Genomic DNA, 25,304 nt, shown 5'->3' with positions numbered 1-25,304 from the left:
GAGTCAGCTTCTGAGAAACTTCATAGCACTTTTAGAGTGTGTTTGGATTGAGGGATTTGGGGGGAAGGGAAGAGAAGGGAGGGGAGGGGGAGAGAAGGGAAGGGAGGGGAAGGGGGATTATTTTTCCCTCTCCCATGTTTGGATAGATAAAAAAAGGAAGGAAGGAAAATTTGTTTAATTTACTAATTTATCCTTATTTTTATGTTAAAATATTATGTACAAGGGTAAAATAGATATTTAACTTACAAATGACTTAATTAGTAATCTCTTCCCTCCAAATGACTCCATTTTGGAGAGAAAGAATTTTAACAAAAATTTAATGAAATCTTCCTTCCAAATCCCCTCAAATCCCTCCCCTTAATTTTTAATAAACTATCCAAACAAGGGAATTGGAAGGAAACTCTATTTCCCTTCCTTTCCCTTCCCTCCAAATCCCTCAATCCAAACACACTCTTAGATAATCGGCTGCTATTCTAAATTTGTTCTTCAACAATTTCAGCATATCGAATTTTAGTTTTTTTTTTCTCAGAAATATGTATAACCCAATTTGGACCAAAACCAACCTTATGGATCATCATGCTACAATTAAGAAATATGTATAACCCAATTTGGATCAAAACCAACCTTATGGATCATCATGCTACAATTAGGGGTATACACCGGCCGAAAAACCCGGTTCAACCCGGCGACACGATTCGGCCCGGTAGGCTTACTCGATAAAGCTTTTTTTCATACCAAGCCAAACTGGGCCCAGACCTTAGTTAACAAGTCCGGGTACCGAGTTTGAATTTCTCATGTTATTGGGTTATTGGGTGATCCGATAACCAATTAAAACAAAATTTTAAAATTATAACCTACTAAAATAAAACGTCTCTGTGATCGAATTTGAACATTTGACCTAGATACATCAGTTCTCAGCCTCGTCTCCGTCTGACCCTCTCGGCATCTCTGTCTCGACGTCTCCGTCACTTCCATCTTTCTCGGAGAAGGCTTCTCCACCTCTTGATCTGGTCTTGCGCAGCTGCGCCTCACTTTGTTTCCTTTCCTATTGAGATTACTAGGTAAGGTCTCTGTCTCATCATCAGGGCCTCATTTTGTCTTTGCCTCTATGCCTCTGCGCCAGCCTAAGGTCGTTAGTATCCTCCTTTGCATCTCCAACCCCATCTCCGCCTCTACCTATCCGACCCATCTTTCAGTCTTTGTAGTATTTGTTCGTTTCAATTCCAAAAGGTATTTTTCGACTCTTTCCATATTGGCTAATTGTTTAATTTGATTATGTTCCTGGCCTTTTCATGCTTGGTTTATTCATCAAACCCTGACTTGATTGGAATCTGATTTTTCATAAGGGAATCTGCTTTTTTTGAATTTCTAACCTTAAAACTTTGCACTGTCTTGGAACTAATTTGTCAGAATAAAGTGATCATGTTGAAGATGCTATGTGGAAAAGGTCTCATGTAGAGATGAACACCTTGGAAATGATTCTTTTAGAACCGTAGACCAATTCTTTCCCTGTTCTAGCTAGATGCCTAGCTCATAACTTTCTTTTCTTTTTCTTTTTTCAGAAATCACGTTGTTTTCTGTTTAAGTGCATTGACATAACAACACGCAATCTCACTGGGCATCATAGTATTTGCTGCTGTTATCATTGTACTGCATTTCCAGTTGATTGATTTATTGTCTTCTGGTAAGGATCCAACAATCAGGCAATGTAGATACTTTATCTTAAGCTTTGCAAGCACCTTAGCGGTGGACCGAGTCTTTTATATCTGTGTATAAAGAGATATAAGCTCTGGATTATGGGAATGCTTTGAGTCACTTCATTGTTTGGTAGCAATGATTCTATACCACTATTATATGAAATTTTGAACAAATTTTGCGTAAATTTGGTCTACTGTAGAACATCATGCTAAGTAGCATGGATCAGTTCGCCGTGCAGAACCTCTGAAAGTCAGAATCCTTTCTGAGTATCTTGTTGTTGGGGGGGTCATTCATATTACTTGTATATGGAGTTGCAGGTGGATTACCCACTTGACATCTAAGTTCCTAACTCATAATGACAACACAAAAACAAGAATTAAGCCCACTATAGTATGGTCCTCTTTCGGACGTAACCATATCAATATTTTAAGATGCAGAGAGTTCGTTGATACAAATCTAAAGGGCCAAAGTTCTTGGGCTTCCCAATGCTCTTTCTACCCTTATCCAGCAACGCCCCAGACTAGGCCCACACTGCCACTCACAAAAAACATGAAACAAAACTGATTATCGAAAATTAAATAAGAAAAAACTATTTTCCCCTCTTTTTGTGTAAAAAAAAAAAAAAAATCCTTCCGTCGAAATAGTCAGACGACTCACAGTCTCATAGCGGCGGACAGGAGCAAGAAGGGCACCTGATCAGACCGTTCTCGTTGCAGGCCGTACAGGACTTGAACCCAGTTTTCTCGGTGTAAAGCTTGTGACTACCGTTACACTCGTCGCACACAATGAAGCTGTAACCGCCGCACAACACACAGACGCCGGGTTCCGCTGCAGGAAGCCCTTCGACGAACTTCTTGAGCTCGCCAGCCTCATGGAGTTGCATGATCTCCTCTGCCCCACCCATGTATCTGCCGCCGATGAAAACGCGTGGAACAGTCAACTTGCCATCGCCGCCTAAGATCCCCTGCAGCTCGTTCAGGAACCGAGAGTCCATCGATAGATCTCGCTCGTCGATTGAGACACGAAACCCTCGGAGTATGGATCGAACGGCCCGGCAGTCCTCAAATGTTGACCGCACCACGCGTAGGGACGTGAAGTAAACGACAATACGTTTGTCGGCGCCCGGGATTGCGATTCTAGGCTCCGGTTGTGGCGTTTGATTAATAACCGGTGAAGAATTTTCAGGTACCGATTTAGATTCCGGGACTACGGACGGGAGAGCTGACCAAGCGCGGATGAGCGAGTTGGCGAATCGGACTCGGTGGAAGATATTAGACGGCCGTTTTGTAGTTGAAGATGAGGGATTAGAAGGGGAAGGATCCTCTGCGCACAGGTCCTGGATATCTTTGAAAGAGGAGCAGGAGAAGGCGGTGGAGGGAGATGACGTGTTGTGTATCCGCACCGTCGATTTAGAAGACCGCGGCCGCCACATTGCGAGCTGGATCGTACCGGCAGAAACCGGAGGTGTTTGAACCGGAGAAAAATAAATAAGAAGAGGAGGCGGCAGCAGCCTTTTTTGGGATTTGGAGGGGGATTTCTTGTGGTTTTTTTTTTTTCTTTTTTTCCCTGTAATTGATTGCTTAAGGAGAATGCTTTGGTGACTGAGGCAGAGAGCTGCAAAGGCGGTGGCTTTGGGGTCTTTTTTTTTTTTGGGGGGGGTTGGGTAGTTAAGGTAATTGAGAGAGGTGGGGTTTGTTTGAATTTTGGTTTAATATGGGTTTTTCAGGGTTGAAGGAATGGAAGGCAGGATATGAGGGTGGTGATTAACAGATTTGATTATTTAGGCTAATTTTAAACTAGTGGTCTTTTTTGAAATGGAGAGAGGATTCGAATCCTGATAATTAAGGTAATACATATCATTCTTACCACTTCAATTGATAACTCAGGTGTTTGACGAGTGGTCTTTGATTGACTATAGTTAAGATTAGGAGGTGAGTAGTTAGTAGAATCTTTAATCATTGATATTAATCAAACTAAACTGAATCGAATTTTAGTCTTATCTAAATAGATGAATTTAAATATGCGAATTTTCTTTTGACAATATTCTTTTGTTATATTTTGTTGGAACGATTTCGGTTAATTTTATAAATATCTTGCCTGGTGTTATTCCATATCAGAAGAGCGTGGAAAATGATGTGAGGATCTTAATTGGGTGTAATGGGGACCATATATATATATATATATATATATGTAATCAAGTTAAAAGATAAAATAAAAGAAAACAACCAAAGTTGGTGGATTCTGAAAAGCTTCACATGGTGGTAGCAGGGGAAGAAAGTTGACAAGGTAACTACACTCTACACAGCCCACATGCCTTATTGTTTTGACACTTGACACAAAACATAAGGTTGCAGATCAGTACTAGTCTCTCTCTTTGGATGGTAAGTTTGTGTTTACTTGCTCGGAATGGCATGCCCTACTGCACAAGTATGGAACCAATCCATTATGTGTTCATGTTAGTGATCTGAGCCATTACTCAATGAACAAATTCATTGTTGTATTCCTCTTTATTTATCCATAGTGATGTGGGCCAACTTTGACTCATGATTGTCTAGACGTGTATATCTATATTGCTTACTTGCTTGATGCAGTATAATCCATCATAGATGACAAATCATGTTTTGAGTATATGTGTGATGAATGTTTGATCAATCAAAATTAAACCACGCATTTCAAATTTCCATGACATAATCAGATGAATATTGCAAGTGAAAATGGGAATCTCAATTATGATGGATAAGGTACGGCATAATGTTTGACTTAAAGCCCTGAAACAGCTCATTGTCAGTTTACCAACAAGGCATAGTAATTGATAGATATGCCAAATCACATGGGATTTATGGCAAACTCCAATCCACACCGCAATACTCTCTACACACCAATACGAGGAAATAATTATTTTTCGTTTTCACTTCATTTCTGTGGTCCATAATAGCTCAAGGAGAAACCAATCTTTTTCGGAAGTCCTGGGCAGTTTGGGTTGGGCCTGCTGATCATTAAAGGGCGAGGTCTCATTTTGGGCTTGCAAAATACTTACATTGAAGAAGCCCAACCGCGACTCTTAAGGATGAACGATTTTCTTTTAAGATCAGGACTATTCGTGTTATGTTATGTGTTAGTATTTTGATGAAAAAAAATTGATAATGATATGGGATCCACGGAAGAAATTGTAGTTGAATGGGACAAACATATATATGTATGTATGTATATGTTGTGGTGTTCAAAATCAAATTGAACACAGCATACAAAAGTTACATTTTCTTTATGAAAGGAGACGACACACGCAAGGTTTGTTTTCTTTCCATATAAATGCTGGTTTTGCAGCGTCAGACGGTGGGTGAAGCACCGAGTGAGCTAGGCAGTGGCGTAGGAGGGTGCATCCGTGCCGTGATGCACGATAGAGTGTGCCAAGTATAGCTCATAGGCAAAGCTCATGCATGAGTAGTGAAGCTTACGGTAGAGAGAGAAATCAAAGGTTTGTGAGAGAGAGCAAGGGGTGATAACTTTGTGGTGTATCTCTCGGGTTTAGCCTAGGCTTTTATCGGTTTGAGATTCAAGATGTAGGGTGTTAGAGATATAGGCTAGATTGGGGCTTATGTAATCTTTTGGGCTCTTGGGTATTCTTGGGTTTCTTGGTGAAAGAAAATTATCGGTGTGTGGTTGTATAAATTTTCTACATAGTGAAATTTTCTCTTGGTTGTCATTTGACAACGACCGTGGTTTTTCCTCCGGGCTGAAGGTTTTCCACTTAAATCTTGTGTGTTGATTGTTGTTTTTCTAAATTTAAATTTTCTCAATTGTCGTGTTGATTGATCTGTCAAGGAGTAGAGTGGGTCTAATTTCCCAACATTATGAACTTGGTACATGTGTTTTAGTGTAGTCGTCATCTCTTCCTTCAGGCTGTAATAGGTACTCAACGAAGTACCAAATCGAATGACAAAGATGAAGATCGGCGAAACTAATGCCATCGGCAAAGACCTCGAGTAGCTTCTCCAACGTCTCACTATATTCCTAAGCTCAATTGTGGTGTATCTCTCAGGTTTAGCCTAGGTTTCTGTCGGTTTGAGATTCAAGATGTAGGGTGTTAGAGATATATGCTAGATTGGGGCTTATGTAATCTCTTGGGCTCTTGGGTATTCTTGGGTTTCTTGGTGATCTTGGTTTTCTTGGTGAGAGAAAATTGTCGGTGTGTGGTTATACAAATTTTCTCTTGGTTGTCTTTTGACAACGGCCGTGATTTTTTCCTTCGGGCTTGGAGGTTTTCCACATAAATCTTGTGTGTTGATTGTTGCTTTTCTCAATTTCAATTTCTCTGTTATCGTGTTGATTTATCTTGTCAAGGAATATAGTGGGTCTAATTTCTCAACATTATGAACTTCGTACTTGTGCTTCAGTGCAGTCGTCATCTCTTCCTCCAGGATGTAACGGGGACTCAACGAAGTACCAAATCGAATGATAAAGATGGAGACCGACGAAACTGATGCCTCGACAAAGACCTTGAGTAGCTTCTCCAATGTCTCACTAATGTTCTTCCATGAGGCTGATAGGTATGATAATACCTATTGTTTTTGGTAGAAATATCCCCCTCTTAAGCTTTCTTTTGATAAATAATGAGTGTATTTATGTGTTGATTTGTATTTTGATAGGTTGATTGCGGTTTGGATGAAAAGCGACGGAAAAAGGGCTGAATTGAAGAAAATGTCCACTGACCTTCGTGTGTTCAAATAGTCATAACTTTCTGTCACATTATTGGAATCGAGCGCAACAAAAGGCATTGGAAACTAGACATCTCAAGCTTTCCGTAGAATCTAAAATCATGCAAATCGGAGGTCATATGGAGAAGTTATGGTCATTTGAATCATGTGCCTAGGGGTAACGCGCCTAGGCGTATGCCTAGGCGTGGCGCGCCTAGACGCACAAATTGTGCACGCCCAGGATCACTCCTGCACGCCCAGTCCAGAGAGTTGGACTTGAATTTGAAGTTGTGCACGCCTAGGATTGCGCCTAGGCGTGGTGCGCCTCGGCGTGAAAACAACGCGTCTAGGCGCAAAAAGCAATTTTCTGGGGTGTTTTAAGTCGCGATTTGTCCGAGCTGCGGGAGTTTTTAGACCGAGAATAGAATTTCTGGGGAGCGAAAGCAGAGAGGGAGGCGACTCTTGGAGCTAGGAGGAGAGATTCTTCAGCTCAACTTGGATCTACTCAACTAATTGGGTTTATTCATGATTTTCTCATCTCTCCTTTTGTGTTTTTCTCTCATTATGTGTAACTAAACCTCTTGTGCCAAGGCTAGGTTGAAGCCTTGGGTTTGATGACTTTGTTTATGACTCGATTTACATATATATGAGTTGATTTGGGTATAAATCTTGTGTTTCTATGTTTGATTGCAATTTTTTCATACTTGTGGTGTTTGGCCAACACTTTAGGTTTTGGATGAAATTGTTTGGAGAATTTGCTTAGACAATAATATGTCAAGTAGATTATGCTTCTTGAAACACTTGATTATGAATGTGTCTCCCTTTAATTAGGTGACAATTTGTATGAATCCTAATCTCAATAGAACTCCATGAATTTCTATGCATGTTTAGACCAATAAGATGGCTAGAATGTATTTAGGAATATCCGACCTAGACCAATAAGATGGCTAGTAATCGATTTTAGGGAGATTTGGCTTAAGTGCGCTAAAACCGACTTAGGTACGGATTCGTTATGCCCGAATTAGCAAATATGTGTGTGAATTTGTGTCATCGCAAGTTATTTCCCAAGGGGGATTCCAAAGCTTTGGTGTTTATCTCATTTGCATTAGTTACATCCTTATTCAAAGAAAATACCAAAAATACTTTACTATTTGCTTGTTTTAATTTAATTACCCAACCAAACAATCTTGAGTTGAATTTTACTTTTGTTTGCATTGTCCATACGTAAATACAAGTATAAATTTGGATTAGATATAACACCGTCCCTGTGGATTCGACCCTTGCTTATCATTGTGCTGTAGTCGCCGACTAGTACACTTGCTAGTAAGGTTAATTTAGACCCAACAAGTTTATGGCGCCGTTGCCGGGGATGGTAGCTTACGTTTGATCCATTTTTTGTTATTTGTCCATTTTTTTTTCCTTTGTTTGTACATAATACTTGTACATAATATTTATTAACTAATTTTGTTTTTTGTTGGCATATGCTTTGAGATGGGATATCCTCCACCATGTGCTTATCAGGGAGCAGGTTTTTATGGGTCGAGCTTATATTTGCAAGGATATAATGCAAGGACAACTCCACCAAACCATGCCCCATATCCACCATGCAACTCCTTCTCCAACGCTTATAACTCTGGAAGGTGTGAACAACCTCAATTCCTATGGAACAACTACCAGCATCAATTTGTTCCTACACAAGCAGCACCACCACCATTACTTGAGCAAGCACAAGACTCATCTCTACAAGACATACTAAATGCATTGGTTACGAGTACCCAAAAGTTGAAAGCAAACACTCAAGCTTGTAGAGAGGAGATGTTTCAATGGGCTTCACCACCACCGCTTGAGCAAAGACATGAGTCATCATTGGATGACATACTCGATTCCTTAAATGCGAGTACCCAAACTTTAGAAGAGGCAACGCATAGGATGGTATCAAGCAAGAATCAACTTTACCAACCTATGATGAAAACAAGTGAGGGGGAATATATATGTGAGACAACTCAAGCAGTTACATTAAGCAGTGGCAAAGAGTTGGAGCTTAGAGGAAAAGTTGAGTATAATTATGTGGATGAAGAGGAGTATGAGATAATGCTTCTCACTTCACTTTCGGAGATGGATCCACCAATGAAGGAGGGAGCCACTGCAAAGTGGTGGATCTCGTCTAGCTGAAGACAAGAGGAGGGTGCATATAGACATTGAAGAATTGTGGCCAGGCCAGCACCCCAATCCACTCGATGCATGACTCCAACCCCCAGGTTGTATTGTTTCAACTTGTCCTCTTTTTAGTGCATTATTACATTGTTATGTTTTGCATTGAGGACAATGCATTCTTTAAAGTGTGGGGTGGTGGACTGCATATGGATTATCTTGTGCCAAATTTCACATGATTTTTGTTGTAGCTGAATTGAAAATTTTTTAAAAAAAAATTTAGTGCTTGAATCTTGCATATTTATGGGAATTTTCTGTTGAATTGAGTGCTATATTGAAATGCAGCTAATCTTGGTTTGTGGAACCCATCATATCCTTCTATATGCTTGACGTCTACTCTATTGCACAATCACTGTAATTCACCTGCACGAGAATGTGTGCTTGTGGGGTATGACTTGGGTGAATAGATGTTGGATGTGGACTTTCTCTAAGATGATCTAGAACACCGTGTTAGTTATATTCTTGGCACTAGTTAATTACATGCATGTTAAAAAAAAAATGAAAAAAAATAAATTTGATGATGATTGTAGTACCCGATTTTCGTCCGGCTAAAATACAAAAAATACAAAAATGAGAAAAAACACAAAAATGCAAAAAAAACACATTTGTTGTACCTATAAGCCCATAAATATTCTCTTTCTTGGATTCTTAAGCCCACAAATACTCATATCTTAGCCCAATTCATACCAACCTATGTTCAACATTTGTTGGCCCATTTCATGAAGAGCTAATTTGCTTGTGTCCACTACCATCTTGACCAATGTCTTGATTATCATTTGAAAGCCCACCACATGATTTGTCAAACCCATTACTATTTCCACCTATACATAAATACACATATATGTATATCTCTCTTGACATCATTCCATGCATCACCATCATTTTAGTGCAAATTGATGTGCAACTCCACTTAAATTCAATGGTGGTGACTCCATTTACATTCAATGGTGGTGAATCCATCATTTTAGTGCAAATTCAATGGTGGTGACTCCATTTACATTCAATGGTGGTGAATCCACTTACTTAGTGCAAATTGGTTATTCAATGGTGGTGACTCCACTTAGGTTGCCATGGTTGGTCATTCAATGGATGGGTAGCTCCTAATTTCCTATAAATAGAGAGCTAAGGGAGAGAGCCAAGGGAGGAGAGCAAGATAGAGAGCTAGGGGAGAGAGCTAAGGGAGAGAGCTAAAGGAGGAGAGCTAGGGGAGAGAGCTAAGGGAAGAGAGCAAAAATAGAGAGCTAGGGGGGAGAAAAAGAAAAAGAGAGAAAAAAAAGGGGAGAAACTTCTTGCTATCAAGTTCATCAATCATCAAGCTTTCCTGTTTTTTTTTTGCTACAACAATCTTCTCCAATGCGAGCCTCTACAATCAAGGATTTCAAACTGCAGGATTTTCAAGACCCTAATCTGTCCGAGATTAGCAGACTGCTTTAAACTTCGAATTTTGCTTTGAAATTTTGATATAGTGTTTATTGAGGTGTTGTGACAATGTATATAAAATTTCGTTGCATTTCGACCTCATTTGATAGGTGAAATCAGAGTTGAAAAATCTGTGCGCAATGTGTGGTTTGAAAATCTGTTTTGTGCAAATCTTGATTCTTTGATATGTTGTCATTTCAATTAAGGAAATCATAAGTTGATTTCACTTATCTGGATTATGGACCATATTTGATTTCATTTATGAATTTGCCATAAGTTGGCAATAATGGATTAAATTGGCAAATGACATTTTTTCCAAATAATCATTTATACCATAAGTTGGTATTTAAAATTAAACCTACCAAAAGTTGGTAGGGTATTTTATCATTTACATCATAAGTTGGTATTTAAAATTAAACCTATCAAAAGTTGGTAGGGCATTTTATCATTTACACCATAAGTTGGTGTTCAAAATTAAACCTACCAAAAGTTGGTAGGGCATTTTATCATTTACATCATAAGTTGGTATTTAAAATTAAACCTATCAAAAGTTGGTAGGGCATTTTATCATTTACACCATAAGTTGGTGTTCAAAATTAAACCTACCAAAAGTTGGTAGGGCATTTTATCATTTACATCATAAGTTGGTATTCAAAATTAAACCTACCAAAATGTTGAAAGTAATAATTCAAACTTTAACAATTACACCTTGTAAAGAGCAAGTTTCCATAAGATCATTTATACCATAAGTTGGTATTGAAAATTAAACCTACCAAAAGTTGGTAGTACATATAATCATTTATACCATAAGTTGGTATTTAAAATCAAACTTACCAAAAGTTGGTAGGGCATTTTGTTCAATAAACCATAAGTTGGTATTTAAATTTAAACCTACCAAAGTTGGCAGTATATTCCCAAATAAAAACTATCATAAGTTGATAGTAATATTCCAAACCTTTTTTCAAACACTATCATAAGTTGATAAGTGTTATTTCAAACCCTTTTTCCAAAGCTATCATGAGTTGATAGTATTTTTCATACCAACCTTTTTCTCAAAATAATTATATCTTGCAAAGAGCAAGTTTCCATAAGATAGTCATTAGATTAATCCGGGTAACCGTTTTCAAACGGGAGTTGTGGGGTGCCTAACACCTTCACCACACTCAATCGATCCCTGTACCCTTTTCTCTGGTTCGCAGGTTTTTTACGGTGTCCAATTGCACCTTAAATCAATTGGTGGCGACTCTAAACATTTTTCATCCTTTCAAACGTCGGACTGCGTCGTGACCCCGGTTGCGACAATGATTAAAAGCATGTTCCGCTCTTGTGATCTTGCCGAGTAACCGGGGCTCTTGTCTAACCAACTCGAGTTTCGCGTAAAAAGGTAAGACAATCATGATGAACATACTAGGCTAGCTTAACTTCGAAGCCTTTTCAACTCGAGTGATTGATCCGAGACGTGCTTTATCACATAATGCCCTAAACCAACTGGTTGGGAGTCATTGGTTGAGAACTCGTTACATGGGTTGACTAGAAAGCTTAAAGGAGTGAGCATTGCACGGGCCTAGTAAAAAAAAAATAAATAAAAAAATAAATAAAAAATAATAAGAAGAAGAAGAGAAGTATGTATATAAATAAAAGTGCCTTGGTATTACTACTTGACTGTTCTTGGAATTCTTGGAATGTGACTATGTTTGGCGCCTATGAACTCTTGGAAGCCAAATAATTATACATTTCTTCTTTGCACGCACTTAATGTAGACGAAGTGATTGAGTAGATGGATAATCTTCATTGAGTATATGTTTGGATGAAGTGTGGGGTCTCCACATCTTTTTGATTGCATGGCATTGATGTATATTGTTTCGATTCTAGTGATTTCCCTCCCATATGTTTGATTTGAGTTATCTTGAAACGTTTGTGGGTGTCGTTCTTGTAAGCCCTCAGGAGACAAAACTCCTCCACTAGGGACACCTAGGGGTTTAACGGCTTGTTGCATATGCTAAATGCAATCGCGATTCCTGCGTTAGTGAGTTAGGATGTTAGTTGGTAGATGTACTTTGTTTAGTTTTACTTGAGGACAAGTAAGGTTTAAGTGTGGGGTGTTTGATAGGTATGATAATACCTATTGTTTTTGGTAGAAATATCCCCCTCTTAAGCTTTCTTTTGATAAATAATGAGTGTATTTATGTGTTGATTTGTATTTTGATAGGTTGATTGCGGTTTGGATGAAAAGCGACGGAAAAAGGGCTGAATTGAAGAAAATGTCCACTGACCTTCGTGTGTTCAAATAGTCATAACTTTCTGTCACGTTATTGGAATCGAGCGCAATAAAAGGCATTGGAAACTAGACATCTCAAGCTTTCCGTAGAATCTAAAATCATCCAAATCGGAGGTCATATGGAGAAGTTATGGTCATTTGAATCATGTGCCTAGGGGTAACGCGCCTAGGATTGCGCCTAGGCGTGGTGCGCCTAGGCGTGAAAACAACGCGTCTAGGCGCAAAAAGCAATTTTCTGGGGTGTTTTAAGTCGCGATTTGTCCGAGCTGCGGGAGTTTTTAGACCGAGAATAGAATTTCTGGGGAGCGAAAGCAGAGAGGGAGGCGACTCTTGGAGCTAGGAGGAGAGATTCTTCAGCTCAACTTGGATCTACTCAACTAATTGGGTTTATTCATGATTTTCTCATCTCTCCTTTTGTGTTTTTCTCTCATTATGTGTAACTAAACCTCTTGTGCCAAGGCTAGGTTGAAGCCTTGGGTTTGATGACTTTGTTTATGACTCGATTTACATATATATATGAGTTGATTTGGGTATAAATCTTGTGTTTCTATGTTTGATTGCAATTTTTTCATGCTTGTGGTGTTTGGCCAACACTTTAGGTTTTTGGATGAAATTGTTTGGAGAATTTGCTTAGACAATAATATGTCAAGTAGATTATGCTTCTTGAAACACTTGATTATGAATGTGTCTCCCTTTATTAGGTGACAATTTGTATGAATCCTAATCTCCATAGAACTCCATGAATTTCTATGCATGTTTAGACCAATAAGATGGCTAGAATGTATTTAGGAATATCCGACCTAGACCAATAAGATGGCTAGTAATCGATTTTAGGGAGATTTGGCTTAAGTGCGCTAAAACCGACTTAGGTACGGATTCGTTATGCCCGAATTAGCAAATATGTGTGTGAATTTGTGTCATCGCAAGTTATTTCCCAAGGGGGATTCCAAAGCTTTGGTGTTTATCTCATTTGCATTAGTTACATCCTTATTCAAAGAAAATACCAAAAATACTTTACTATTTGCTTGTTTTAATTTAATTACCCAACCAAACAATCTTGAGTTGAATTTTACTTTTGTTTGCATTGTCCATACGTAAATACAAGTATAAATTTGGATTAGATATAACACCGTCCCTGTGGATTCGACCCTTGCTTATCATTGTGCTGTAGTCGCCGACTAGTACACTTGCTAGTAAGGTTAATTTAGACCCAACAGAGGCCAGAAACTCTTCTCCAAAGGTCCATCTAACCATCCATCTATCTATCAAAAAAATGAAAGTAACAAATAGTTTGAGTAGTAAACAACTTTTCCTTCTATGGTTTAATATTAATGCTAATAGGGAGAGTGTTGGTGGATGTGATGACCGTGAGAGAGTCTGATGTCACAAATGGGGATAAGGTCATGCTCATTACCACTCGGGGTTTACACCAAGGGGGTAATTCATTCTTTTAAGTTTTAACCTAATATCCTATACTTCGGACGATTTTCAATATTTTTTACAAGTAATTAATGTGTGCTTACTGCTCATTAGTTTGATTCTTTTTTAAAATCATCACTATTAGTATCAGAATTTTCAACTCAATATACATCAACAATATTCTCTACTTTGAATTCTTCACATCAACAATATTGTGTATTGTCTACTTTGAATTTTTCAGTTCCCAATTCCCATGGATACATCAGGCCCGTACGGCTTTGCCATTCCAAGAGGTCACCCATCTCAATAGTGCTCTCGCAGAAACACGCTTAACTACAGAGTTACTACGAAATGTTTTTCTTCAGGAAAACGCGTTGTTGATGGTTAGAAACTGAAATTATATATATGTTAACACTCCCCCCGCTTGTGGGTTAGGTTATACTAGACCCAACAAGTGGATTGTACGGGTTAGGGTTACTTTTGGGGGATCCATCCGTTGGACATTCGAAAGGTCCTACAAGTACTCCCCCATCTATGGGTGGTCTGTCCATAACGACATTCGAAAGGCCCAACAAGTGACCCAAATGGGTGGAGCTCGTTCTGATACCATATTAGAATTTTCAACCCAATACACATCAAAAATATTGTCCGCTTTGGGTTGTTCGGTTCCCGTGGATATATCAGGGCCGCATGACTTTGTCTTCCCAGGTGGTCACCCATCCCAATAGAGTGCTCTCACAGAAGCACGTTTAACTGTGAAGTTATTACTAGATGTTATTCTCCAAGAAAACATGTTGTTGAAGGTAAGAGACTAAATATATCTATATATGTTAACAATTAGTGCATTTGATTTCTGATTCATTTTATGGATGATTTTGTGTTGAATTCGAATATGTTCATACACAACCAATAAGTATTGTTTTAGGTATGAACAGTGTAATTTAGTTTTACATCATTACTAGGTTTGGTTATTGTGGCAAGCATTGCATTCGAATTGTAAACATGGCGAGCATTTATTAAGTTTTTTTTTTTTTTTTTTTTTGCATTTTACACTTGTGATGTTGTGTTGTAAGAAATAAGTACTAGAAAAATAAAAATATATATTAACAATAAGTGAAGTTTAATATATGCCTTATATAATTATACGCATATTACAGTAAGTATAGCATTTAATGATGAGATTAAGATCAATAATGAACAAAGTTCAGAATTACAATCAAATTAGTCGTATACCCGAGTTTATAGTTAGTTGAAACAACTCTAAAATTTGAAATATAAAGTATGGTTCCTTCTTTTCGTTTTGTTTTGTAAATGTCAATATGATATTGACAAACAAAAGTATGCATCAATGTGTCTTATAAAATAACAAATTAAGAAAATATAAACATTTATATGATGCTTATTATAGATTATCGAAAACATTAATAGATACGAAATTTAGATGTACTTAAGTATTTCTATATAATTTTTGAACAATCAAGCTCTATGTGATATCATCGTTATTCTAATGATTTGTTGTAGTATGATGAGATAATAGTGAGTGACATGTAAGAAGTTGAGCATTTCATTTTAAAAGTGATGATATATGTGATATATGTGTTTTAAGACAAATGTATGACATAAATATCTATCTATTTAAAGGGAAATGAATGTAAGGTTAAACTCATGTCATTCATAGTAATACATGTATAGTAATTAAATTAGATTTGTGTATCGTCTATTGATTCTTTATAATACAATTAATTAACCTTTTTAATTTATTTATTTTTTAAAAATAAAAATGCCATGTGTCGTCAATCATGGAAGCTTTGTATCCTTGTACAACTGATACCCATACACGTTCGTCTATTGACTTCAAGTATGCTCTCATACGAGCTTTCCAGTATGAATAATTCAATTTATTAAAGTGCAGAACTTAATTGTTTCGTTGTTCCATATTGACTACCTGCTCCGATACCAATTGAGAGTTTATTCTTGTTCAAGAACTGTTAGTCAAAATATATAGAACTTGCGGAATGAATAAGTAACCATCAAAACACATCAGAATAATGAGGAAAACCTAGTAGGGAAAACCTCGGGTCAATCAAACAATCAACCTTGAAAATAATCCACTATATGAATAAAGATTACAGAGGACCTAACCTAAGATACCATAGTACATCACCCATCAAGTGTATATTTTCTAAGACCCAGCAATTACGTTAGCTGGTCAAACTCTGGCCGCAACCAAAGTATCAACGTTGAGAAGATGTTGTCTGGTACTCCACCAATAAGTGACACAATCCACCAAGAGCTGTCTCACGCCAGGGTTCTTCTTCAACAATCACGATCACATTAAACAAATAATAATCCGAAGCTTGAAGGAAAATGGCTTTGTATTTGAGTACTGACTTCGGTAATCTTGAAAGACTTGGATGGCAAGTATATATAGCCTTAGACTTAAAATCTTCTATGATTCTAGTTTCCTAAGTTGAAGTCAATGAACACATGATGCACCAATGAATCATAAATCACAACATATGTATATCCTTTCAATATCCTATGTAACGTGCTTGAAAGTCTTACAATTTTTAGTACTTACTAATGGTTGAAAAGTCTTTTGCAGTCAAGAAGCTTGAAACTCTTGTACTCAACTATACAGATAGACACATTGAAAGAACTATCAATACTTTAGGTCCAAAAAATTAATCTGAATATTGACATTTGTGGACAGTGAATGTTGCTATGATCATAGTAATGGCATCATGAGCTTGATTAATGTATCACAAAAGAAAAGTAAAGCATATGTAGTCATGCACTGAAATATGACCATTTTGAGGCTCGTAAGTTCTACAATTATTAAATATTTTTTAGTTGTGCATATAAATAAGTTCCCAAACACTCTTGAAGTAGTGATATCCGAGCAGGAAGCTTTCTTCTTTTGAAGTTGTAGACTGAGCCTAATTCTCGTTGTAGAAAGGAAAAAAAAGTAATGAGCAAGTTGAGGTGACTTAGAACCACAAAGAAAGAATCTCCTATGTCAGAGAGAATAATCTATTAAAGCATGACAGAATATATTGGAGACTATGGAAAGAGGAACATGAGAATAGTTTTGATACTACATGAAAAGAAGGAGAAAGCTAAGAACTTTTACATGGATATGCCATATTTTATATAGTGGGTCCTACATTCTCAAATTCTAAATCTTATCATCATAAATTACGAGAACTCAAGAAACAAAAAAAAAATTGAAAAAAAGCTAGCGAAAATAGCACTAACAGCCAGGAACAAAGAAATTAAAAGTTTACATTCTTTCTTTTTTGGTGATGTCTTGATAGCAGCTGTACGTTATTATGCATCCTTATTTTCCTCTTAAGTCTCCTCAACAAACATATCCACATCATCGTCTTCATCCTTTGCAACTGAAGCTTGGAAAGCATATCGTGCATATAGACATGACAAAGACTGGAAAATACAAGTAGTACTAAACAACCAATGCCAGAAATTAATTATCATGCACTGAGGTAAATAAATTTCTAGTTATCCATTAAAAATAGAACATTGACAATTCTAATATAAAAGAAATACCTTATGTCTCCAACAGAAGGAGTTGCAGCAACTTATTTTTGTGATGGGAGTAGATCGTGTAATAGTGACCCCTCTTCCTTAAGCAGCAACACTCCTGGAATAGAAAAATATGTTAAAGTTGAAGAAACATAGCGTTAAGGTTCATCTACTTCCAACGCAGTTATATGCAGTCGAAGATGCTAGTATTGACGTAGATGGATGTGCGACTGATGCAGGGCGTTGGTGCAGGTGAAGATGGAAGATTGGCGCAATTATCAGCAACCATATATGTTACCATTTTTTATCAGTATAAATTATATACAATATATGTTACTGTCAAAATTGTCTACAAAACGGACCCTTAATATAATTAAGATTTAATTTATTATATTATTATTTATCAATAAATTAAATTATTTTTAAAAATGCATGGTTCAACCTTTAATCTTTCAAACCAACCGATTCAATCCTTAAAAATTATTGTCGCGAGTCGATACGTAGATCGATTATGATAATACTGATAATTAAGTAGTAGTAGTTGAAGCTTAAGTTGTGCCGCAGAAGTCAACAAAACACTGATAATTAAGTAGTAGTAGTTGAAGCTTAAGTTGTGCCGCAGAAGTCAACAAAACACGTCGTTTATATTAATTGAAAAAAATCCGTAATCATATTTTTCTAAAATTGCGACTTTTCTTATGTAATGCACTGGAAGAATAAATTAGAGTTCCCTCATTTTGAAAGTTAAAACTGGAGCTATAAAAGAGAGGTGAAAAAAAAGGATCGACACACAGTAAACCGTCCGTTAGGGGCAAAAGCTGAAAAAGGCCAAAAAGCCGCCCACCGTGGGGCTCGAACCCACGACCACAAGGTTAAGAGCCTTGCGCTCTACCAGCTGAGCTAGACGGGCTCATTGTTACTGTGGGCCGTTTTATATATTTATCTGTATATTACAATCTACATAAATTACAAAGTAAGTGATTTTGCGGGGATGAAAATGAGAATAGAAGGAAAGTCAGCCACTCCATTTTGTTTGCAGTACTCGACGTCGGTCCAGCAAACTTCCCCCTTGTGTGCATCAGCCAGCCACTCCATTTGAGTTGTGTTTAGCAATGAAATACACAAGGCTATGGTTTCGTAATCTGGATAAATGAGATGATTGGATTATATTGAGCTAAAAAATAATTCTAATACGGTATTTGGTTCAACTTAAAAATGGATCCTAAGATACTAGCATAGAACACAAGGCATGTCATTACTATTACTATTCTGCACTACACTTTCCTTGCGATAGCTAACACTTCCACCGCAGATAGTCAATTGAAAATGTAACAGATTCAATACATGTACACATTATTGGAAAAAAAAAATTGACATTACATCGATCTTATCCAGGTGAAAATGATATGCATTTGGTACCCTAGGTCCAGCCACCCGAATTCTTTATTATCAAAGATTGAATAATCAGTCATCAATCGCAAACTGCTTCAACTTGCCAAAAAACTTGGTATTACAGAATCATTCGAAGGTTGGATGGATAGAACGATCCAATCACCTCCTATATGTGAATTACTAAAGAATATGTGTACTAATAATACTGCAGTAGTACATGGGAGAATTAATTAGTACAACTTCTATCTTCATTCTTAGCGATGCACTCAAATTCAATGAGGATGAAAACAGGAAAACTATGATGAATTTATCCGGGCAGCTAGAACTCATTGTCCAGACTAAAACCTGGAATTTGCAAAACTGGAGCCGGGTGTCTGCTCAACTGTGTCTATCTAAGAACTTCTCTATCAGAACTGAGAAAGTTGCAAAGCCAGCACAACCAATGCAGGCTGCCTGTGGACCACCTAGAAACACAACAGAGAGAGTTTGAGATCACACGGTAGCAAAGAGCACATAGAGCAAAACCAGAAAGAAAAGAGAATCAAGCACTAAACAATAATAGCCACTAGAATAGTTCTGTTCACAATGACAAAGTACAAAAGAACGAAACAATGAACGCAGAGATGGAGGATAAACTCCAGTACTATATTACCATTTCCATCACATCTAGCTTAACAGTCAGCTGATCATCTATGCTTTCGCAAAGCAATTAATATATGTCCATGCCTGAAATTCAGCAATCATCATCATATCATCATCCGAGAAAATATAATTGCTACTAGTGTGTTTTTCTCCGTTGGTTCTGTACGTTATAGTCTTTGACACCTAAAATGTCTTATATGTATGTCACAAGTTCCACGCACACCATCTCCTCAAAGTGTTCGAAAATTTGAACACTTCTTACAGAAGTTGAAAAAATTCAAGGACTAAGTGACTAACTTCCATCTCACCCGTCATACGGATATATCCTCGAAAATTGAAAGAAAAAAGGATCCTTGTTATTATTGTTGCTTTGTGAATTCTAGTATATGCATAAAGCGGTAAATAGAGTAATCAAGAACATATTCCAACATTATAGGCTCAAGTGTAAACATTAATTGATATCATGAGATACAAGATTTACAAACTTGGAGAGCTCTCAAGTGCTATCCTCACTGGCAGTCTAAAGCTCATATGCACTTGATATATAATCAACTAGCAGCAAGAATGTTACCTTTTGCCGACATTACACCCCCAGTTACGCAACCAGCAACAACTGTATTTGTCATGTCATGTTTAGCCCGTGCCTGAAATAAACAATCCAAAAATTGAGTTAATGCTTCAATGATAACTAAAATATATAAAACTTAAAACTCTTTTCACCTTCTCAACAACACACTCGGCAGCTGAGAAAACTAGACCCATGACTGCAAATGTCTTGGCTGAACCCCAACTCCTTTGCCCCATCTGCTTGGCAGTGTAAATAAATTGCTGCCTACCAGTCATTTCGTCGTGCATTGTAGGATGATTATCAAGTGCACCAAGGAACAAACCCATGAACAACCCGAGCCCACCTCCTACAAACATTGTTCCAAAATCAAACACACTCATCAAATCACTATACTCAAGAATCCCTAACCCTCACATAGAACACACAATGTCTCACAACATGACGAAAAGTAATCTAGCAGCAAAGAAATAACAACAAAATACAAGCAGACTTGAATCAAAACTTGAGAGTTCTCGTTTGTGATAGTCCCCAACTTCCCAAATAATTGAAAGGAAAATAGAGAAGGTAAATATATTCGATCTCAAACAAATTTCATAGCATGTTTCTTTCTATTGCTACAATGAAGCAGTTAAAGTTTTGAATTTCAAAACCTCTGAACCACAATTTGATTTACAACCCTTCCAACTGAGATACCAGCAGTTAAAAAAAGACAGAACATAAACTATTCCCTACTGAATTCACAGCTATCATACAACAGATTAGTAGGGTAACAAAACTATCAGAAGTCTATTTTCAACCTCGCATTTCCCCATTTTCCTAATAAACCACAGGAACTACATTTTTTTTTTGAGAAATAGAGAAGGAGATTCAACCACTAATGAAACTTTTTAAGTTTTAACTTTTCAACAGCCCCAAAATTAAACTATATCATTTGACAGAGGAAGGGAGCAAGAAGTGAAATTTACGAACAATTTAGAGCAATAATCAAAAGGACATGTTAATCAGAAGAGGAAGAAACTTTGGACTAACCCATGACTCCACTGACAACACTGCGAACAGCACAGTTGTTCCAAACTTCTTGGGCGCGGATCTCCTCCGCCGAGGGCATTCTAAAAGGCTCAATCTGGGACTTCTCTGGCTCCTTCGAACCGTTCCCAGATTCAGCGCCTGAATCGGTCGCCATTAGATAACAGCAACTCGAATCCAAAAGTGATAAATGAACAACTAAAAACTGGAAGAATGAGAAAGGGCTGCAATCAAGGACAGAGGACCATGGAAGGGGGGGAAACCCTTATAAGCGAAGCGGCTTTTGGAGCGTAGCCGCCACGGAAGGGAAGCGAGATTTTCTTACTGGGAGGTTTTAGCTCCTCGAGGTTGGTTGTGCAAACGACGTCGTTTGATAGCGCTGTTCTTTAACTATCATGCTTAGTGGCACTTCGGTAAAACTCAAACTTAAAAGTTGCATTTTCGTCATTGAGCACGTAAAAACAAATAAATAGCGGAGTTAGGGTTTTAAGCTAGCCTCTGCCTTATTGCACAGTTGAGGGCTGTTTTTATCTTTGCAGGTGTGGGAGAGGAGCAGACCTGCCGCTTGGCGCAGATAGCTCGAGAAGAACAAAATGGTTCGTTTGGTTTCGATATCCTCTGCATCTTTTAGATTCGTTCTTCTTGTTGATTATAAGATACATTACATATTCCGTTTTTTTTTTTCTCTTTGTGCTTTTATTTTCGTAATTCCATTTTGTTTAGGCCTAAGAGATGTTAATTATTTTTTTGGGGATTTTGATTGAATGGACTACTTTATTTTCTGGATCTATGAGGGTCCAGATACTTTCTCATGCATCCAATTTTGTTGACCCTTATCTTTTTGTTCCATTCGATTTCGTTGTTAGTTTGGAAAAAAGCAAGAGTGAAGGAAAGAGTATGTCTGATGATATAGTTAGTATACATGATTTTTTTTGCGCCTGTGGAGTTTCATTAGTGTTATGGTTAATTGGTATGCATACATACCGGTTAGATTAGATTAAAAGGCTATGAAGGTGCATTGGGGTACAAATCTGTTGAAAATTCTGTTTTACAGGCATTGAGATGTGTTACAAAGAAAAATAGTCGGTAATGCGGTTGCTTTGGATTGTGTAATATCACATTCTTTAGTTTCTGGCTGACCCTTTGTTGTGAATGTTGTAAGAACTTTTGACCCTTTGTTGGGACTGTTGTGGTTGTTAACTTTGACATCTGTTTTTCAGGCTAGAGGACTGAAGAAACATATGAAGAGGCTTAATGCCCCCAAGCATTGGATGCTTGACAAACTTGGCGGGGCATTTGTAAGTGAAGATTTTAGTGTATTCTGTATCCAGTTTAAAATTTTTATTTGGGTTATAATGTTTTCCATTGGTTGCATAGGCACCCAAGCCCTCATCTGGACCCCACAAATCCAGGGAGTGCTTGCCTTTGATCCTTATCTTAAGGAACAGGTTGAAGTATGCACTCACCTACCGTGAGGTCATTGCTATTTTGATGCAAAGGCATGTGCTGGTTGATGCAAAGGTTAGAACTGATAAGACATATCCAGCAGGTTTCATGGGTAAGTTTTATTTTCATTAGTTACACCTTCTGTCTTGGAATGAAAACTATGAATACTGATTTGAGAATTATGTATGCCATTTGGGAATAAAATTTTAATTTATTTCTAATTGGAAATTCTTGAAATGTTTTCCCTTGTAATTTGGTCAGATGTTGTATCAATTCCAAAAACAAATGAGAACTTCCGTCTGCTGTATGATACCAAGGGTCGTTTTCGCCTCCATTCAATCAGAGATGAGGAAGCTAAGGTTGGTTGCCACTTGATTTTTATTTATATTTTTGGATATTGCATTATTATGCAATTAGATTAGTTCATTTATTGATGAGTAAGCTTAGGCAGTTGCTTTTATGGAATCATAGTGATTTTGTTGTAAATTTTCTAATGTACAAAAGTCTTATTAATTCAGCAAAGATGATGAGTGTTCATGTTGAATATTTATTATTGATGGTGTAGTTTGTTGAGTGTTCATCAGTTCATGTAGCTTCACCCTAGTAAAATTGAAAAGAAGATCTAGAACCGGTTCCAAAAGTATTCAATCCTAATTAAATGAGGCTTTTGCCAAACTATATAGATCTCGATAGTTCCTCTTCGTTGAAGAGAACTGTTGGTGTGTAAGATATTTGGAGTTCCCTTTGCTTGATATTATATTTGGAGTATCCTTTGATTGATAATATATTAAGTATCCTTTTAATAATATTTTATTGAGAAAGGGCATTTGGCAAGGTAGGGTCTTTCATTGGACCAATCTTTTTGGAATAAATCAGTTTCCCTTAATCCACTAGAAGCATTATAAATACTTTGTGATGTATTAATGTGATAAGAAAATTAATTGGACAGTTACAAAATACTGCCGAATTTAAAGACTAGTTCATTCATAGAACCATTTGATTGATAGTTTCGTGGGTGAGTCTTCCAACCCTTTCATCTTTAGATTGAAATTACCAATTTGGAGTTCACATCTTTCTCATGTACCGGTTAAGCTATTGGAAGGAAGTTTTGAAAAATCATCTTTCTTATTGTTTTCTTGTATCAATTGTTTCACTTGTGGAGTTGGTTCATATTCACATAAAAAATGCGCTTGCTCTATTTAGTTAACTTCTAAATTTTCTTCTGCAGTTCAAGCTATGCAAGGTTCGTTCAGTGCAATTTGGGCAGAAGGGAATTCCATATCTCAACACTTACGATGGCCGCACCATACGCTACCCAGATCCACTTATCAAGGCCAATGACACCATCAAGCTGGACTTTGAGACAAACAAGATTGCTGAGTTCATCAAATTCGATGTTGGAAACGTTGTCATGGTGACTGGTGGAAGGAACAGAGGACGTGTTGGAGTCATTAAGAACAGGGAGAAACATAAGGGAAGCTTTGAGACTATCCACATCCAGGATGCTCAAGGCCATGAATTTGCTACTCGTCTTGGTAATGTTTTCACCATTGGCAAGGGTACAAAGCCATGGGTGTCTCTTCCCAAGGGCAAGGGTATTAAATTGTCTATTATTGAGGAGGCAAGGAAGAGACTTGCAGCCCAACAGGCAACAACTGCTTGATTCACAAAGGCACCAGGTCTCTGATGGGAACTAGTTCAGCTGTTAAGACATTCTTGCTAGCTAATGCTTTTATGACTAAGTTTTGGTTAGTTGTTACATAGTTGTTTCCTGGTCATTTTTGAGGTTGCTTTGTCGACTCAATTATGGTTTTGTGATAGCTAAGATATATCATACTATTTCAGGCTTGATCTGTGCAATGACTACTTGTTCTATGATTTTCATTTTAATGATTTGGCAGTGCAGGGGAATTGGCTGCGACTGTTGCTTGTTTACCCATTGCTCGTTCCTTATTCCCGTGAGGTGATTGAATATGTGATAACTTGAGGATATTGAGACATCAGTAAATTTTCGTCTCATATGATTTATGATAAAAGAAATTCTGAGTTGGGAATACAATTTGTATTATCGCTTGAGAAATCAAGTTTTTATAGCTCTGTGCAATGTCAATACAATTTGCATTATGCATTGGTGGAAACTTTTTTTTTTTTATTTAAATTTATACAATTGATGCCATCTTATATCTGGTTTAAAATTTTAAATTATTTTATTCTTCTAGGTGAGCATCTCTGATTTTCATCACTGTGTATTGATTTTTCTATAAAGGGGCAATCCCTGCATATGTAAAGCATAAAATGGGGGAAATACAGAATATGTTGATTCTAATTATCAAACTAATTATATACCTAGAATCAAATGTTTATGTCCTCATTTCTGTCTTTAAATTTTAAAATTTATCGATTATATCCTAACCCACTATTCTGTTGAGTTCAGCAAACGAGTGGCTTATGTGATACTCGTCGGAGATGAGTAAAAGCCACGTCATTTCCACGTTGGCAAATAAAATTAAATAAATTACGTGACATATTTTATACTTAAGAATTTGATATTCCCTCGTGAAGACAAGTTTGCCCCAAATCCTTAGAAACTCAAAATCCCTAGCTTGAGTTCGTGAAGGATTGGAGATCAGTGTGCAAGACAGACAATTTCGTGAAGGACTGAGGGATATTGAAGGATCGTGAACTTGAAGGTGCAACATGAAGGATCGCGAACCTGGAGGGAGCGTGAACCTGAAGTAGCATGCTTCATGTAAAGGGTGTAGAGTCGGGACCATTGTGAGTTGTTTATTCTTCCACAATCTAGATTTTGTTTGTTCTTTTGTCATTTGTAATGAACTAGCAAAGTATTTAAAGTTTTTTCTGTCTTTGTTCTGGCGATATTTACATGTGGGAAGGTTTTTATAATGGCTGAATTGGGTGATTTTGGTGATGCCCATGTCGGCAATGGTAGTTTTGATAATGATAGTCT

General features: G+C 37.3%; 3 protein-coding genes and 1 non-coding gene across 5 annotated transcripts; 1 reads left to right on the top strand and 3 right to left on the bottom strand.

The window, feature by feature from the left end:
• Positions 1 to 2,088: 2,088 nt before the first annotated feature.
• Positions 2,089 to 3,343, bottom strand: LOC119990712 (uncharacterized protein At5g39865-like). Its single transcript, XM_038836780.1, has 2 exons — positions 2,356 to 3,343; positions 2,089 to 2,229 (listed from the first exon to the last, which is right to left on the bottom strand). Exon 1 carries the CDS (start codon positions 3,128 to 3,130, stop codon positions 2,360 to 2,362), a length of 771 nt encoding a protein of 256 aa, XP_038692708.1. The 5' UTR covers positions 3,131 to 3,343; the 3' UTR covers positions 2,089 to 2,229; positions 2,356 to 2,359.
• Positions 3,344 to 18,099: 14,756 nt separating this feature from the next.
• Positions 18,100 to 18,172, bottom strand: TRNAK-CUU. Its single transcript has one exon. It is a non-coding gene; the product is annotated as a tRNA-Lys (tRNA).
• Positions 18,173 to 18,669: 497 nt separating this feature from the next.
• LOC119990721 (mitochondrial import inner membrane translocase subunit TIM22-4-like) lies at positions 18,670 to 21,084 on the bottom strand. 2 transcript variants are annotated; one of them, XR_005466079.1, is made up of 5 exons: positions 20,894 to 21,084; positions 20,017 to 20,210; positions 19,868 to 19,940; positions 19,307 to 19,380; positions 18,977 to 19,118 (listed from the first exon to the last, which is right to left on the bottom strand). XR_005466079.1 is itself a non-coding variant. In XM_038836792.1 (4 exons), exons 1-4 carry the CDS (start codon positions 21,045 to 21,047, stop codon positions 19,033 to 19,035), a joined length of 507 nt encoding a protein of 168 aa, XP_038692720.1. In that variant the 5' UTR covers positions 21,048 to 21,084; the 3' UTR covers positions 18,670 to 19,032. The 2 variants fall into 2 exon arrangements, 1 of the variants encoding a protein (XP_038692720.1); XM_038836792.1 differs by lacking the exon at positions 19,307 to 19,380 and having other exon boundaries at positions 18,670 to 19,118.
• Positions 21,085 to 21,356: 272 nt separating this feature from the next.
• On the top strand, positions 21,357 to 24,275 carry LOC119992274 (40S ribosomal protein S4-1). The gene is made up of 5 exons (XM_038838977.1): positions 21,357 to 21,486; positions 22,111 to 22,188; positions 22,268 to 22,448; positions 22,598 to 22,695; positions 23,565 to 24,275. The coding sequence occupies exons 1-5, from the start codon at positions 21,484 to 21,486 to the stop codon at positions 23,997 to 23,999; spliced, it is 795 nt and encodes a 264-aa protein (XP_038694905.1). The 5' UTR covers positions 21,357 to 21,483; the 3' UTR covers positions 24,000 to 24,275.
• Positions 24,276 to 25,304: the final 1,029 nt, after the last annotated feature.

This window comes from Tripterygium wilfordii, chromosome 22 (assembly GCF_013401445.1).
Source record: "Tripterygium wilfordii isolate XIE 37 chromosome 22, ASM1340144v1, whole genome shotgun sequence".
NCBI classification, from domain to species: Eukaryota; Viridiplantae; Streptophyta; class Magnoliopsida; order Celastrales; family Celastraceae; genus Tripterygium; species Tripterygium wilfordii.
The sequence above is the reverse complement of the archived record's forward strand: the minus strand, read 5'-3'. Positions and strand labels throughout refer to the sequence as shown.

Bases quoted from the DNA above. Each gene is read 5' to 3' on its own strand.
- LOC119990712 (XM_038836780.1), bottom strand. From the start codon at position 3,130: ATGTGGCGGCCGCGGTCTTCTAAATCGACGGTGCGGATACACAACACG.
- LOC119990721 (XM_038836792.1), bottom strand. From the start codon at position 21,047: ATGGCGACCGATTCAGGCGCTGAATCTGGGAACGGTTCGAAGGAGCCA. The intron at 19,941-20,016 runs GTGAAAAGAGTT...TGTTTATTTCAG, and splicing joins CCGAGTGTGTTGTTGAGAAG to GCACGGGCTAAACATGACAT. The intron at 19,119-19,867 runs GTAACATTCTTG...TTGTGTTTCTAG, and splicing joins GGGTGTAATGTCGGCAAAAG to GTGGTCCACAGGCAGCCTGC.
- LOC119992274 (XM_038838977.1), top strand. The intron at 22,449-22,597 runs GTAAGTTTTATT...TAATTTGGTCAG, and splicing joins ATATCCAGCAGGTTTCATGG to ATGTTGTATCAATTCCAAAA. The intron at 22,696-23,564 runs GTTGGTTGCCAC...TTTCTTCTGCAG, and splicing joins TCAGAGATGAGGAAGCTAAG to TTCAAGCTATGCAAGGTTCG.